The 18,004-nt window shown below is 40.1% G+C and overlaps 1 protein-coding gene across 1 annotated transcript in view; it reads right to left on the reverse strand.

The window, feature by feature from the left end:
• GRAMD1C (GRAM domain containing 1C) overlaps window positions 1-18,004 on the reverse strand; it is a 54,076-nt gene that overhangs the window by 32,405 nt on the left and 3,667 nt on the right. Inside the window, exon 3 of the mRNA XM_086620334.1 lies at window positions 3,562-3,646. Within this exon, the coding sequence (XP_086476460.1) occupies window positions 3,562-3,646 (85 nt within the window). The remainder of the gene's footprint in view (window positions 1-3,561; window positions 3,647-18,004) is intronic.

Raw genomic sequence — 18,004 nt, forward strand, 5'->3', positions numbered from 1 at the left:
AAGGAGAATCAAGTAAAATCAGAGTACATAGGAGAAGTATTCATAAGACAAACTTCAATGTGCCTCAACAACAGAATAAACAAACGTTGTATAGCATAACAGATTATACTGTCAACTCCTACATAACAGTAGTTCCTATGTTGTAGTAAGATAATAATTTTCCACTAAAGAGGTCCTATCACTAGCTAAAACTATCTGCAGAGTGAGATACTAAATGGCAGCTTGAAGCTATCCAGTTCTTCAGGCAGGGGATATTTTCAGAAGCTGACTATCATTTTTGTTATGATACTGCCTCTGGCTGAAACATTCCTACTGAGAAACAGATTTCATCTAGAATGCAATTATCCATCATCAGATACTTGTTAAGTAAGAGCAGAGGCTGTGGCTGCACTTTTTAAAAACCTCTTTGAGAGAACTTTCATAATTTCAGAGCTTGAATATTCAACAAAATGAATTTTCAAAAGTACTACTGCTAGAAAGTTAAGACTGACAGACCTCTTTGGGAAGCTCCAACCTAAAGAAGGTTACCTTATATATAGAAAAGACCCAGAATGCATCTATTCATGCAGGACAGTAATGATTTTAACTTAGAGGTATCAAAGAGTTTTGTTATTTTGAAAAGCATTGTACCTGGTATTGTCCGAGTCAGAATTTTGATTCTGTGTACAACAAGATGATGAATACAGTTCTTGAACAAGTACCAAGAGGCTCAGAAGTCATAGAATGACTAGAAGTCCCTCATCATCCTAACTTCAAGGTAAGACTGCATCTGCAGGTTTTATTATTGTTTTTAAAATTCTCTTGGGTTTTCTCCTCAAATAATCAAGTGGAAATAAAGTTTCTTGCAACAAGCATAAGGCATGTATACAAGCCCTTGGAGACATAACTGCAAACAGAATTACATAAACTGCAAGAAATTCAAACCCATAAGGTGTAAATGCATGTTTAAAGAGAAGTCAGACACCAAAATGCTGGAAAGCAGCAGGATTTTGAGGCTAAGGAAAGCATTACTAAGAAGCTTGCACCTGCCTTCTACCTTTGAGGGAAAGGGAGGGATTCGGACCTATAAATATCAGAGCACTGAGCAAGTGATGAGCAACACCACCGTGACCTACCTACGCAAAAGAGAATATCAAAACAAGGGGAAAGATGAGCATTTCTGTCTAAATTTTTAGATCCAGTAACTTAAGACGCTGATTGTAAACAATATTTTCAGACATATTAAAGTTAGTGGCACTTCTTTAAACTCCTCTTTTGAAAGTTCAAGTAATTCCTCTTTCACTATAAGAAAAGAATTAGACTTCCTATAATCTTTACATACAGTGCTCATTACAGTGAAATAGTAGCTTTTTTTTTAACAGCTAAGTTAAGAACAGGAGCAGTTACAGTTCTTTTGATGAACAGCAGCTAGTAATTGCTTCTTTCAGCACACAAAGCCTGCAATAAGTTTCTCTGCCTCAAGCAAAGGAAGAGCTCTTTGCTTGGAGGATGCAAAAAGTCCTTCCAAGGGAGCACTGCTTTTTATGGGAGTAAAAAAAACCCAAAGGCATAGAGTAATGACTTTGGTTCTGATAGAACAGGTGCTATGCTGTTGAGATTAACCCATTACTAACTCTTTCTCCAAGTTGTAGGCAGTCAGTTCATTGAAACTGTGCTTCAGAGTTTGCTCCATGGCTTCCTACATCAATCTTGTGTAAGGAGAAACATCAAAACACATTGAAGTAATATCCTTTTCTTCTGTACTGAACTCAAATATTTTAAAAATGCAGAAGGCATTTCAGAGGATAACTGCCCTCCTTCTGAGGCTGGAAAAGGACACAGGGATTTAACTGTTTCTGTGCAAGTGAAAGCTCTGATTTCTCTTCCATTAACCTGGAAGGAACTCGCCATGCTGCAGGCCTATACTGACAGCCTCTCAATACTCACTTCCTTAAAGATTACATAAGATGACAGATGAACTTTAAACGGTCACAATGCCGCTTTTGTATGAAAACACCACCCAATTCTTGGACAGTGTATTTGTTACACAATGCTCAGGCAGCGTGAGCAGGCTTATCTGCAAGGCAAGTGATAAAAGAAGTAATAAGATGCATCACCACATGCAAAGGAGGCAGGGTTATACACTTGCCTTCTTCAGATTTCGCAGTGGAGCAAAACAAGGAATCAGAGCTCAAAAGGAGCACTTCAGTGTTAAGAAGTTATGCACCATAGTCTGATATTCTCTGCCACCTGCTTCTGTCCTCTCCCATCCCCCATGCACTTCTCACTACCTCTGCTCTTCCAGCTGTGCATTACTTCTATGCCTGCACCATGTCATAAGCCTATGGATAAACTAACCCAGTATACTGAGCTGTGAGAAACCTCCACTCAAGGCACAAGCCAACCCAGAACTGACAGATTTGCACAGCACAGCACCAGATAAAATGTACTTCACGCTCAGCACTAGCCTGGGCAGGAACTACAACTGCACAGACCAGCATGGGGCACAAAATGTTTTTGTCTACCCTCAAGATAGCACATTGACAAATCCATCCAAGTGCACAGCATTATAAATCAGGATACAATGAAGATTGGTTTGTGTTTTCCACCGATCTCCTATGATGGCTGATGGGAATTACACACTTAAATACTGAATGTTGTGTCCTCGTACCACATAGCTGCCATTTGTCTCTGAAAGAGTCTTTTAGATTATAAGCCCCCACTCTGCCACTCAGTCCCAGAAGTCACATTAATCACAATGCCTAGGACAAGGTTCTAGGCTTAGTCTAGGGAGCAAGGGAAAAGCTTCTGCTATGGATGATCTACCTATTTAACAGTCACTGAAGCAGCATCCCTTACCATTGTATCCAAGTACCAAACCATTACAACTACGGAATCATTCCCTCCTCCCCCAACACCTATGGCAGCTGTCTCGGTCAGAACCAGTTGCCTCTTTTACTTTAAAGAGAGAACTCAAGACACTCATAGGATAGAAAAATAAATGATTATGACACTGCAAGAGGTACATCAAGTTGTTTGTCCTTGCTAGAAAGAACATAAAACAAATTCAAGGATCTCGGGATTTAACTTTACCTCTGTTATTCTCACACTTGCATTGCACGAGCCCATCAATGCACATACGTCGAGTTTGTGTGCTCAGGGCTCATCCTGACCCTGCATAGTGATCTATCTTCCTTTCCAGCTTGTCAGCTAACAGCTGTCAGACAGTAACATCTCCACCACTGCCAGGAAGGATTTTTTATATAAAAAACTCATTAAAAAGTAGTGGCAGAAAAAGACATTAAGAGGCTCCCATCCCATATCTAGATGAACTGAAGGATTCTACATCCTCTCCTTCACTTCTCTACCTTCAAAATAAATCTTTTTTCACAAAGCAGGAAGTACAGGAGAATAGTATGGACCTGACATTCCCTGAAGGTATTTGATGCTAGTTCAGAGACAGGAGAATAGGAAGGTATCAGCTGTAGTTAGAAATTGCCATAAAAACCCCCACACTTTGGCAGTACTGCAATTTAGAGTTATCAGTCAGACACAAGCACTTTTGGTGTGATTATGGCTTACCTACTATGAGCCTCTCAGAGTCTGGCAGATGAGAAAACTGTCTCTTGAATTCCTCGCTCCTATATTTGTAAGTGGAACTTGAGAGCTGCAACAAAGAATGGTAAAAGGTTAAGCAAACAGATTTCTTTTCAGCCATCAACTGTCTTCCTACTGGATATGTAATTTTATCTTGAAGAACAAACGGACATGAAAAGAGCAATGAAGAATAGGTGGCATCTAAATGTGATCATCACTGTAACTTTATGCTTGCTTATGTAAGAATGTGCTTCCAGTATTTAGGATAGGATGGGCCGAACTGTTCCCTGTATCAGGCCAGCTGCCAATTACAAGGCATTACAGCTGTATGATGGCACTCAGAAGGACACAAGAGCCCTTTCCAGGCCTAAGTCTTCTAGCACAGACTAAATGAAGAGGCAGAAAGGCCACAACACACAAGGTGACAGAACAGATCAAGTCCTCATGCAGGCCACTGGCGAGACACAAGGACACAACCTAGAACATCCATTTCCAATTGGAGTACCATTTCAGGAATATGACAATGCAGCAGATTTTTGTTGCTGTAATCAGATCTGTAGGAATAAAGGTAAAAGTTTCCTCCAGTAAACATAAATAGCAGCACCACCATCACCTCTTGTTTTCCTGATCTGTTCTGAGTTTCACCCCATGTTTAAAAAGATCACTATCTATGGTTCATCTAAGATTCAACTTGGATGGTAAACTCACAGCAAAGAGGACTTCATATCCTTATAAACAAATGTCCCCACTTCCATTCAGATAAAGCACTTCAGTGTGGTCTCCAGAAATGATTCTGCTGTAAAAGCCCTATTTTTCATTTTGCACTAATAAGGTCATATTTTCCTTCCTAAAAGATGTTGGCCACTCATTTTAGAGGCCATTCTAACTAAATGCTGTATAAGGCAGCAACTCAGCTGGAATATAGCTTAGACGGAAGAAGACATGTTGCCAAAACTAGGTATAAATATACTACAAAAGCCTCTTTTACACTTTTTTTTAACCTTTCTAAAGATCTTAAGCATGTGGCTGCTATTATCTCCTTGAGCACCTGTATTACTCCAAAACTTGACAACCACCATTAAGCCCATCTCTACCAGAAGATCAGTGGCTATTTACATTTAGGGTGGAGGGGAAAAAGAAGGAAGGAGGCAAAGAATCACTTTTGACAGTATGACCTTACAGCAGGTTAACCAAAAAAAAACCACTCAGTTTTAGCACACTCCTGCAGTATATTAGCTCATCACTACCCTTTCATTATGTCCATGCTTGTTGTCAAAACAATCCCAGAATGAAGACTTATCTTCAGCTTCAGGGTCTTTTAATAAACCAGTGCAAATAGTGTCCCACCTCATCAAGATTTTCACATTTTGCTATTTTCCACAAAAGAGATTCCTGCTTCTTGCAGTTCATAAGTTCCCTGAACATCACCCTACACACACACACAAGCACCCTATGATGGTCTGTCATCTACCGATACTTGAGAACGGGGCTCTTTGGCCACAAGAACACGTAAGTGCTACTTCAAGGTCAGATGTTTAAGTGCATCTAACATATGAGAGGGTAAAGTCGCCCTGACTCAGTTCAGCTTTAAAAAAACATGTTTGTGTTACCTTCCATTACCATCAATAAAAGAAAGTCTTTAAGTCTGACCACTGGTGAGTACATATTTGCTGTCCACTAGTATTCTGAGCATTGCAATGTAAAAAAGCAGTGAGGGAGGGAAAGAGAAGATACATCCACCCCTACTCTTCTGAGAAAAGTAAGCATGAAAGCTTTAGGTGCAACTAGCAGAGCAACAGCAGACACATCCTTTAAGCTGTATGCTTCCACTTATATTTCAGCTATTTCTGAGATTATGAAAATAACATTCTTGGAGAGCGTGTCACCTACTAAAGTAGACAGGCTATGGTCTTCCTCTACGAAAGTAAACAGGCTAGGTTATGTGGCCTTGCACATGGTGCCCCGAAACACACATTTTTAACTGATCTGAAACAGGCATCTGATGACTGCAGCACTTCCAAGAAAACAAGTTCTTTGCAATTACTCTGGAAAGAAACACAGAGAACAATGAAAAGCTAACTTGGATCCGTAAAGTTTCCACTTGTAGCTCCAGAGACCCTATAGCTTACACAGTTCACACCTCAACTGACTGAAGTCTGAGCTTGTGGTGACAGCACTAACGTACAAGGGGAAGAAAGAACTGGTCTGCCATGAGAGCAGAAGAAAGTTCACAGTCTTCAAGCCTGACTTATGAAGCCATAATTTAAGAAGCCATGCTTTTAAGGAGGGAAGTCATTTCTCAAGCACACTGTATACAGAAAAGATAAAAGATTAAGAGCTACAATGAATTTAAGCATTTTTGTGGTTATAAGACAAAAAGAAGCAAGAGGAGAACAGGAACATTACACTATCACAATTTTAGTGCCTGAATCAGCCAGTTCAACAGCTCCAAGAATCCAAATTCAAGATATCTTGAGTTTTACTTAAAAGTGGAATTTCTCTAGAGCATAAAACCTGCTATTGCTTGTCTAAGAAACCCTTGCTGGCATTTAAAAGTGTTTTTTTGTCACAAGTGACAAACAGGCTATAAGAAATCCTCTTATTAATTGTAGATTTCTACTGAGTTCTTACAACATTTATGAAGAGCCAGCTCCGAATCTTTATGTCTAATCAGCAGAAAAAACAGTGAGGCTTTTTAACCTTATCTTTTCCTTACTTTGTAGGAAAACTAGCTCAGTTAAATCTCTAATTATTACACCCTCAGTATGTGGCTTGGTGATTGATGGACTTGGTAAACAACAGGGACAATATTAACACTATTAGCATTATCAATCCCCTTAAAGTGAGGAAAATGAGCTTTTTTCATTTCTATGAATGCAGCATCTCTCAATCACCATTATAATATCTAAGACATGGTACCATTTGAGGTAGGTTGCCACCTCTGGGTTACAAAACTTACCACTGAATATTAAAAGAAGAAAGGCATAAATTCGCCCGCAGTATGACATTTAAGAGATGAAAACAGCAACTCATTTTTAACACATGCACATTTTTAAGTTTAATTATAAATCACCAGGCAAACACTTTGCCTGAGGATAATCTTAGGCATTTATGGGTACGCTATATTTAATCACCAAGAAAATCATTAAGTTCAGCCAACAACATATTAGCATTCTTTATCTGAAACCTCAAAATATACCAGAAACCTCTGTAAAATAGCATAAGCGGAAAAACCTTTCCAGCCTCATCTAGAAAGTTTTACAGAAGACAGTTATGCAAGAACCAGATACTACTTGAAGACACATAACCAAGTGATTCTTATACCTTGTTTAGAAATGGACCAGAGACCAACTATATAAAGTCATGTTCCAGAAAAATATGTTAACTTAAATAGGACTGGGTTATTTATATGACAGAAGGTTGTTAAACAGCTTCCCTTCACATTTATATCTTCAAAGGACGGACACTGCAAATAATTTGAGCCATTTGGCAAACTGTGGGGGGAAATTAAGCTACACCTTCTCACCTTGTCATTAGGAAATTATTTAATTGCACATATAACTAAGCATGCAAATAGTCAATCAACCTCAGCAGAACAGCATGCACATTTTTTTAACATTTGCTAATGACAGCAATAATTTTGCATTTGCTTTGTTAGTATTTTCCTTTTGTTTTGAGACACCACAAAACCCACGTTACCTGACAATTTGCATTCTATAGTTCCGACACACAGCTATGAATACAAACAGCTGAGAACACAGGTAAACTGACCTCACCACTAGAGTAATACAACTCTCATGTCACCTCATCAGATGCACACGTGCATCCCACCAAGCTTTAGTCTTGGTATCGGTTACCACCAAGTGCTTGGGGTCCCAGAAACCAACAAGCCTACAAGCAAGCTGTCCAACCTTCTCCTCTTTTATGCTCAGAACTTTTATGCTCATTTAACCATCAAAATACGGCCAACGAGATTCATGGCTTTGCTCCTCTGTCTACAAGCAAGTAAATCCATGCCACTACCTACGCTCCCCTTAAAGACTACCTGATGTTCTATTCCCCAAAGATGGAAGACCTTCACCTGTATTTTCCTATGAAGTTTCTAGACATGGTCAAAAACAAGTTTAGAGACATGATTAGGATGAAAGTACTTTTTAATCCTACACTAGCCCATTAAAACAAACATTAAATACCCTAGCAAAAATCATTGCATTTCTATTGAAGAATGCATTGTTTCCCCTCCCCCTCTTCAAATTCATCTAAAATCCTGCTTAGCATCAGGAGAAAGAAAAAGAAAATAGCCTCCAGCAGAACAACACAGTCAAAGACAATTTTGATTTTATACAAAAAGACTACAAATATTCTTGAAACTTATCTGGTAGGGGAGAGTGGGAAAAAAACAAAACAAAACAAAACACCACAACAGCCTCTTTTCAGTGAGACTAAAACCTCACTGGGCTAGGAGAGAGCCAAGTGGACAGCCCTGAACAAAAGCCTCATCTAGCAGCCTAAGGCAGGCAAACTTAAGACTTCATGTACTCTGAAACAGATTCAGGCAGGCTTGTCTATAAGGACAAGAACAACTCCCACGGCACACTGAGGTGGCAGTCTCTCTGCTGAGGCTCCCTGTAAAACATGCCCAGTCTGAGAGGCCTTTCCATCAGAGAAACGGTGATGGCACTGCAGCCGTTTCTTTCTTCAGTCCAGAAAAGTTCATTATGATCCCACAGTCTAATCTATAGCACACGAGCCACAGCTATCTCACAGTTTAGCTCCTGCTTTAAAACCAGAGTGGCGATGACGAAATCCCTTTGAGAAAGAAAGAAAAAAAAAAAAATTTTACCTTCTACCTTCTTAAATTAAAAATCACCCTGACGGAAAAATCCATCCGAGGTATGGATAGTTCTTCTAGCGGTCTGTTGGTTAATCTTATCTTCACTTTGCAAATTATTTTCAGATTGTGAGCAAATTACCCCGTATCTTCTTTTGGGGTAGGGATTAAGCTTCAAGTCTAGTAGCAAAAAGATTTTTTTCAGACTTATTCTCATGGCTCTTCTGAATCCCCCCTTATTTTCCATGTCCTTCGTGAGAGCTAGACGTAGCATTGCAGGAGTCACTGCAAACACACATAAATCCAACTCACATTTGCTACTGGGCACAGAATCACAGTAGAAGCACACCTCCACGTGACTACCAGTCTCCCTTACCTGTTCACAGCTCTCGGGCAGAGTTTTCCATTTCTTCTGAAAACAAGCACAAGGATGTATTTTGAAAGTGTCAGACTCATTCTCTGTTTAACCCTGTCACAAGCAAACAGTCCAGATCCGCTCTGTTAGTGTTCTATTTTCACTGACCATTCCTTGACAGAATCACAGAAAAATTTGGTTAGAAATTACTTTCAATTACTCAGCATTCAGAAGTTTTACTGATAGTAACTTACTCTTCTTTCTCTTGAAGCACAAGAATATTAAACTTGCACAGGGAAAGAACCACTCGCAAGACCTGAAGAGCACCACCACCTCACTTCGGGTGACTTACTTACAAAGTATCTGACACCCAGTGTCATCAAACTGACTACACTGGGTACTTCCGAAAGGGACGATGCTCCCATTTATTTTCAGGGCCAGATCTAGCACATCAAAAGCCCTGTGCCCTACAACACCTCAACAGTAGTCCAGACCTCAACGGCTCCACTGCGGACATCAGTCTCGTCAAGTTGTCATTGACCTGACACATAAGACGCTGTTTGTCTGAAAAGCGGTTCTGGTTGACTACTGAGCAGGGAGATCTGCATCACAACTGTTTACTCCATGATGTGACATGAACTTGGCTGCACTGGAGTCCTGCTCACAGAGGCCTGGTCATTTTCTGCACTCAGTGGCCACCTGGTCCTTCCAAAACAAGACAAAGTCTCATACCTGAACTTTGACTATGCAAGTACAGATATCAAACCATGTCGGAGCATAGCTTGGAAAACAGCCTACCAAATCCACAACTAAAATTGTCATGATTACAATTTTGACAGACAAGAAAATTTAGCATCATATGAAATACTGGCAACTATGCTGCTAACATCAGGTTATATAACTAGAAATAGAACAAAAGTACCACTTTTGTGAAGAATTTTTAAATTTGACTTTCTTCCCAAGCAGAAAGAAAACTCAGACTTAATGTTTAAAAGATGAAAGATGTAAAGGCATTTCTTTGGAGAACTGTAAGTTGCACAATCAGTTAAAGATTATTATTTTTCAATGTTCTTTAGAAAAAAATAGTAGAAAAGATCCTGAAAATTTTTTTAACAAAGTATTTCAGTTTAGAACAGGTGAGGACCCCTCCCAGGTCTCTCCTTCAAGATCCTACCAGAATTAGCTCAATTTCACAGCCATTACATTTCATTGAAATAGGGTTCAGCTGAAGCTATTCCAACAAAGTCCTTGGGAAACAAGCTGATAACCTTCTTATCAATAATGAGAAAGCCTCTTGTCATTGAAGCTGTTCAGCCTGGAGAAGAGAAGGCTCTGGGGTGATCTTATAGCAGCCTTCCAGTACCCGAAGGGGTCTACAAGAAAGCTGGAGAGGGGCTTTTTACAAAGGCATGTAGTGATAGGACAAGGGCCAATGGCTTTAAACTGAAAGAGGGGAGATTTCGATTAAATATAAGGAAGAAATTTTTTACATTGAGGGTGGTGAGGCACTGGAACAGGTTGCCCAGAGAAGTTGTAGCTGCCCCATCCCTGGAAGTGTTCAAGGCCAGGTTGGATGAGGCTTTGAGCAACTTGGCATAGTGAAGGGTGCCCCTGCCCATGGGAGGGGGGTTGGAACTAGATGATCTTTGAGATCCCTTCCAACCCAAACTATTCTATGATTAGTAGTATTACAGACTTTCTCCTGAAAAAAAAAAAAAATAGCTTGGATTTAGAATATCCCCTGCTTATTCTGAAGCAATTGCTTTGCAGTATTCAGTACTGACTTTCTGCAAATAAGTGTTGTAAAGCATTTTTAAACAGTGAAGCCTATGTACTTTCATAACAACTCTGATTTGGGTATAAAATCTCAAGTTTGACACATGCAGTGAGAGGCAAAGCATATGCTCCATTTCAGAAATAAAACTGATGGAAGCATGAAACTAACATAGTCAGAAGAGACACACACCCCCTACACATTCCTCCTCCTCTAGCTGCCTGCAGCCTCTGCAAGACCCTGGCCAATGCTCAGGCAGCCTCTACAGCTCCCACGCACGCACACTTGTTCAGAGCCGGTGCTGGACACCATCCAGCAGGACTAGCAAGCGTTCTGCCAGCCTCTGCTTGCACGCCAGCTTGGAAAACAGGCTGAAACACACCAGCCTTGCAGAACACACACACCAAACGCTGCAGTAAGCAGTTAAAGAAAACTTAACAGGAGGGGGGCACACAGAGCTGCCCAGCTCCAATCTAAAATCACTATAATCTAAATGGATTTTGGGAGGCAGACTGCAGTAGCACAGGTCATTTCAAGTTCACAAAAGTCCCAAAGGGGACAGCAGAGGAAAGTACCATCACCAGGGAAACACCAGCTTGGAAAGGAGCACTCAACGCCCAGCACTCCTCCTCTCTGCATCACTGAAGGCTACAGCCTGTGCACCAGTCTTAAAGGCAGAGTACATCTATACCTGGTAACTCTGCACAGACCCAAACCTACTCTCACACAAGAGTTGACTGTTCTTCACTTTGTAAGTCAAGCCCTTGCTAAGAGACCTCCTCAGTCTGAGCTCCAGAGCATCGAGAGGAGGAGATCAGGGCATGCTTCATGCACACCCACGTTCCCAAAACAAGCATGCTATCACTCGCCCCTCCACCAGCTGCCCAGAGCTCAGTTCTTCACAGGCACAGAGCAGAGACTTTGAGCTACAGGATACAGGGCTTTGCATGCCCATCAGACCTCTCGGCTGGCTCCAAAAGGGGAAGAGTAGGCCTACCTCTGGTTCTGTGTCCTTTGTGCTGTCTGTGCCTTTCCATCTGCCTCAGCTAGGGCCTGCCTGCTGCATTTCTGCAAGTAACTACATGGTCAGGCTCCAGCTGCTGCTTGTGTAGGGAGCTGTTCTGGAAGAGAGGAAGACTACAGAGGAAACAGCAGGCTACATAGGAGCTTCACCCTGCACAGACCATGAGCCACTGCTGCAACAGGCAGCTGTGGAGCCCCTCTTTGCTGCATGGCACCACCCGCCCATCCCCAGCTGCAAGACTGCATCCCTAGAAGCTATCACAACACGCACAGGGTTTCAGAGCTACAGGAGAAGAGGCAGTTCTCTCCACGCTGCACCCACCTCACCCACTGAAGGCCCAGCCACACGTGGGAACCCCTTTGGCACGTGGCTAAACGCAGAGCTAGTGACTCACTCCACAGCAGGGAGAGATCCCTCTCCTAGCACAGCCCTACTGAGAGAGAAGAAACAGAAAAATACATTTTAAGACATTTTGATCACTCCTACAATCAGATTTAAATCAGAATGCCTGAAAGGAGAAGATAATTGAACACGACGAGGCCATTCTGCCAGCCACAGCTGCTCACTATGATGAAGCACCTATCTGGGTGGTGGTACTTTAGGTCACAGGCAGTCCTGTTGTCAAGATCAGCTACATACGTAAGTAGCAGGAACTGGTTTCACCAGAAAAACGAGGCAACTCTTCTGCCTTCCCAAAGCAAAGCCAGGATATGTCACAGGGAATCTGTGCTGAAAGGGCAGCAAAATATTGGGAGGCAAATCTATACCGAAAAATATTCATCAGCGATTTCTTTCCATCAGAAAAGACAGGAAGAGGACTCAGTGATCTCAAAGGCTCTGCCAAAGCCTGGATATGACTGACTCAGGCTCAGAAGTTGCACGAGCACAAAGTGATTTCAGTGCGTTTCCTGTTTATAAGATAGCACCGCCTTCAGCTGATTAAACACCTGAGTCTGGAAGTTTGCAGTTAGCAACAAGGCTGGTAATTTCAGTTTCCAATACAATTGTTTGTATAACTGCTACCAAGAACCTCTGAGTTTATTTGAAATAAACACATTTTAAATAAGAAGGTTAATCAAGAAGTTCAAGAGATTTGGACTCTTCCATAGAAAAACATCTTCCCCAACTCCGAATCAGAAACTCTTTTAGCTCTTCCAAGAGGCAAGATGCTCCAATCTCAGATTTACTCAGCATCCTCATCAATACCATCTGTAGCTGGCAATAATTTCTTTGGTGGTAAATTATGCCTATAATGCCTCTGCCAGAGACTGTGTTTTGTACTGCCTCCTCAAGACACTAGTACAAGACAAGATCACAAGAGTCTTAAGTCCCTAAAATGAAAAGGAGCTAGGCAAAACTTGTGCATCTGTACCTACTTTTCTGGCTTCAAAGATGTAGCATTCAAACCATTTTTTTAAAGCAATTTATCACAAGGATTGGTGATAAAATTACCAAAAGGATTTAAAAAACCTTTCTTCTTTTTTTTTTTTTTTTAAGGATTTAAAGGATTTGGGGAAAAAAGCAAAAAAACCCCACAATACACCCAGTTCTAAAACAAACTTAATACATATAAACCAAGTGTTTGTATGAACTTTGCAGCTACTATTTTAAGATTAATTGAAATGAGTTTGTCACCCTCCCAACACCAAGTTATCCTTTGCTCAGACAATTTGTCTGCTCCCCAGTTTAATTGGTAACTACATTGTCCAGATTTCAACAGCCATAAGTGTACTAACTAATATGATGCAATGGCAATTAAAAGCTCAGAAAGATGATTTCCTTTTGAACAAAAAACGCATTCCTTTCTGAACAGCAGTTTCATCTGACTCACATTTCTTCCTACTGCATGTGTACGGAACAATTAGGCAATGTTATTTGTTAAGAACATCTGTTCCTTCACCTGATCTTTCACTGGAGGCTGCTTAAGTAATGCAAAAAATTCAAAATACTTGTCTTTAGACTTAATTGATCTGTTTAATAAGTAGGGGAAAAAATCTAGATTGGGGCAGGGGGGTGGGACACGACCTCATACAATAGAGTAACAAAATCACATTACTTCTGAATTCTCATGTTCATTACCTGTGACAAAGTCCCGCCGAGATTACTTAATACAAAAGTAGCTAAATATAGAAGCAAAAGAATGGCATACCTCAGTCCCACTTTCCCTTCTTACTCTTCCAGAACTGGACTCTGGCATCTCTGATTTGTATTTAAGTTTAGTAACAGTGCCTGAGTATCAGTCAGAAGAGAAAGGTCATGAAGGAAACAAATAAACCCCTTGGTAGTAAGAGTCATAGCAAGATATATTTTGGAAAAAAAAAAAAAAAAAAAAAAATCGGACTTCTCAAAAGATTTATTTCACTTTCATTAGCACTTCAGATGTAATAACTGATCTGTGCTATTTACTTTTCAGGAACTCACAGAAGAATACATAAATATTTTGGATGAGGACTACAGTGAAAACCAGGAGGAATGTATTTGAGAAACTACAACAGTAGTACGTAGTTAAATGCAGTAGTGACTGTACCCAACTACATGAACTGTGTTGGTATAAATCACACTGGTCATCACCTTAAGCCTGTAAGTAGACCTACTGCATCTGAAATTACATGGAAAATAGCACTCACCAAGCAATTGCCCCAAAACTATTTTTCTCATGAAACACCTAATTTGATCTCTTCCTTTTCTACCTTAGAAACCAAATGCAGATTTTACTCTTAGCCATTTTTATATTAAAAGCTGCTACCAGAGTTGAACTATTTTCAGCACAGACAGATCATACATAATTTTTTTTTCAACTTCATACAAAAATGGAATGCAAAGGGAGCTACATACACACCGTGGGTCATGATCACATCCCTACACTCATTCTGAACAAGAGATGGTATCTTGAGTCCTGGTGGGTAGGAACAGCAGAAAACAGAAGCAGCTGAGAGGTCATACGAGCAGGTGGAAGTCCTGAATGACTTTTATCTGTCATTGCCCCAGGGGCTTTAGGGGGTTGCAGTAACAAATATACAATCTGAACATATCACCAAAGTTACACTTTGTGCATGAATATCCCAAGTGTAGTCTTTACTGACTCTGCAAGAAACTTCAATAAAAAAAGCAATACCTAAAAAAACACTTACTCCACGTAATTTTTAAAATGCTGCCCATATCACCAAGGAATCTCAACATAGCTCAATTACTGCACAACCATCTGCTGCATAGGATGAGAAAAAAGCGTAACATCCAGAGCAGTCATTAGCAGAAAAGCCAAAATTCTTGTCTAGAATGCCCTTATGTTTTTGGATAGGTCAGTAGGTGTCCCAAATCATCTAAATCTTGACAAAAAATTTCAGATTTTTTTTTTCCTTAAACATTTTCTGGAGAATTTTCCACTCCTAGTTGCTGCTGTTGACTTAATTAAATGTACCACTAAGCAATCACATCCTGTAGAGTTTTGTTTATCAGTCATCTTTCCCTCCAAAGGGAAGCAAGTAGCTCACGTGTAGCAGGCTTAAAGACAATGTTACACCACTGCTTGTTTGCAGAATACTGAAAAATAAAAGCTGTAACCAAACCAAAGACCAAAAAAAGAACTTAACTTCCATCTCCTAGATTTGCCTTTTAAAGCTTTCGTTCCATAAGATATGAATTCCTCTCTCATTAAACAGATACCACCATTTAACCAACTCCATGCTGATTTTCTGAATGACATCGCGTTTCTGATGGTTTTGCTCCCAATGACTTACAAAATAAATAAACCACACAAATCTAAAGTATTTTCTTCCTCATTTATTTAACTTAGCTTTCAGATTCTAAACTAATTCTTTAGGTGTGTGTAATAATAATTCATTTTATATAGAAATTCCCACTACTGCAGCTTGGGAAAGCTTATTTAGACAGGGCACCAACTGGCAGTCTTTTTTCAGAACACACGAACTCAATGGCAGTCAGATCTATCCAGTGCTCAGTTTAGAGCTGCATCAACAGCAGCAAAGAGATTCTCTGGGCTAAAATAAGTGAGAAAAACACTGCAGCCTCATCAGCCATGTTCAAAGGCTAGTCAGAACTACAGTTTATCTTTTCTTACCATTTTAAAACATAGCTTCTGTATAATCAGTGCTGCTGCAGGACTCAAAAAAACCCCAAACACTTATTCTAGAGATTTCCGATCAGTAAACAAACAACATACCAGTGCTACAAGTACAGCAAAAGCTATTTATACTAAAGTTACGACATTTCAGGAAAAAAAAAGCATAAGTATGCTTAAGATTTTTATTTTCTTTGGACACCTACGGCAGTTAGCCAATTCTCATCCTCCTTAGCAGACTGCTTCATATCAGCAAACAAGAAGGAGGCTAAAAATCGTCCTCCGATGCCACAAACAGTGATGTTTCTCCTTCACAAGCCAAGCATTTAGAGGCACAGATGAGAAGAAAAGCTTTCTTCAGAAGTAACATACCAAGTACACAACACAGGAGATGAAGCAACTGTCAGAGGGCCTTAAATACCAGTCTGCCAAAACATAGTCACCTATTTAACAAGCCCAGTAAAACATTCCCAGAGTGAACATGAGTCTTCAGAGAAAGGTGGAAGAAGTGTTCAAGCAGCTACAGATGCAAGAAATATTTCACTTAACCCTTACTAGTCTTGGGCCCCAAAGTATTTCAACTTGTATCTGTGCTGCAAGAACTTATCTGCATCCCTCCTGTGCAGGTTTGAGTCACATATGTTTATCATGTTCTTGGCACACGTATTGGCACATGCTCCCACAGACTAGTTCTTTCTCACAGAAACCAAATCTGTGTTTATCAAAATTCAAAATCCTTTTCCAAAGCTTGTGCTACCTCAGTTGTTCTTGTACTATGAAAAATAAATGGCTTACTTTCACTTTTCTCCATTTTGTTTGTTTGCTTCTATTGTTGTACCCGTTCATGCTGACCAACTCTTTCAACTGACATTACACTGCATAGAGCGTGTTTTATTATTCTTTCCAACACCTTCTTGGCACCTCATGTTCTCAAATTCTTAAACAAGCCTCCCAGACAAAAACAATTTTCCAAGATGCTCATTTAATTTTGACTCTTTCCACCTACCTTTTCATTGCAAGGGAAGGACTTACTTTTTTGTTCTTTCTTTCCACAGGCATTCTTCTTATTGTAGACATTTATGAACTTACTTTCGCTGTTTATTACTAGAAACTAGAGTCCCCAGACAGAACACCCTGACTTTTAATGCAAGGATCCTTTTCATTAGCTTCCTCATTCACCTTTACCTTCTTCATTACAGCAGGAGAAAACTTAAGATTTTCATGAGTTTCTTCTTCCAAGGATATTAAATTTAATTATATTTCAGTACAAAGAGCGTAAAAAGGATAAAATGCAAATTCAGAATCTTGAGATAGGGCTTCCAGGTGTAACAACTTCCAAAGCATCTTTGATTTTCATCAATTCTCTTTGCAGTTGCCAAAACTAGAACTATTTAATCAAAAGTAAGCTTCACAGGTTCCAGTGAAGAGGGAAACCCCTGAGATTAAGTTTGCAAGCAAGCTTTTTTTTCTTCCTCCAGTCCATCTCCAAGGAACAATGTTCAAAAAAACACCATACCACAAAAAACCACACCCACAACCAGCCAAAAAAACACACAACTTAAAGCCAGCAGTTAGTACCACTACCAGCTTAAGAAGTGCTTACAGTAGTACAGAAAAATAATTATTTCTCAAAATTTTTCAATAAAGCTATACAAAGTATTATTTTTTTTAGAGATCGGTAAAAATAATGCATTTTAGGACTCTCTTCTTTTCTTCCTTTCCTGCTAATTTTTCTGCTACCCTTCCTTCTCCCCACTCACCATACTCAGGAAAGAGATTATATCCCAGAGGCTCCCAGCCCTAGCTTGCTGCTAATTACATGTGCTCACAGCACCTCTTGAGCATTTATGATACCTGGCCTTACTTCCAAAGGCATGGCACAACTGCCTACTCCCACTCAAATCCATGAAAAATTGAAGTCAAACCAGTCAGGCTCTAACATCCACATATGGTTTCCATCGCCAGAGAAGCAAGAGTACATACTTAGCAAATAACCCAGGCAACCAAAGCTGATCCCGGGATGCTACCACGGGCTAGCCTTGCCATTGTAGCAATTCCTTACTTCTACTGACTCTGGAGCAAGAACGAGCATAACAAATCACACCTGCCACAGGACACCAAGATCATCCTTTGTCAGATGTTAATGACACACACTTTGTACGCTGCAACAAGCTGCCTTTCGCGTTATCACCTACACGTTTACTATGACTCAGTATTTAGGGAGTTTTAATGATTTGTTTATACACTCAGCAGCTGATCATCAACCATGGCAGTTATTAAAACATATTTTCTGTCTAGAAGAGCAGGGAAAGATGCCAATAACATACTGTTTTAATTAGAAGATTTTAGTTTTTTGCCTTGAATTT

This window comes from Tauraco erythrolophus, chromosome 1 (genome assembly GCF_009769465.1).
Source record: "Tauraco erythrolophus isolate bTauEry1 chromosome 1, bTauEry1.pri, whole genome shotgun sequence".
NCBI classification, from domain to species: domain Eukaryota; kingdom Metazoa; phylum Chordata; class Aves; order Musophagiformes; family Musophagidae; genus Tauraco; species Tauraco erythrolophus.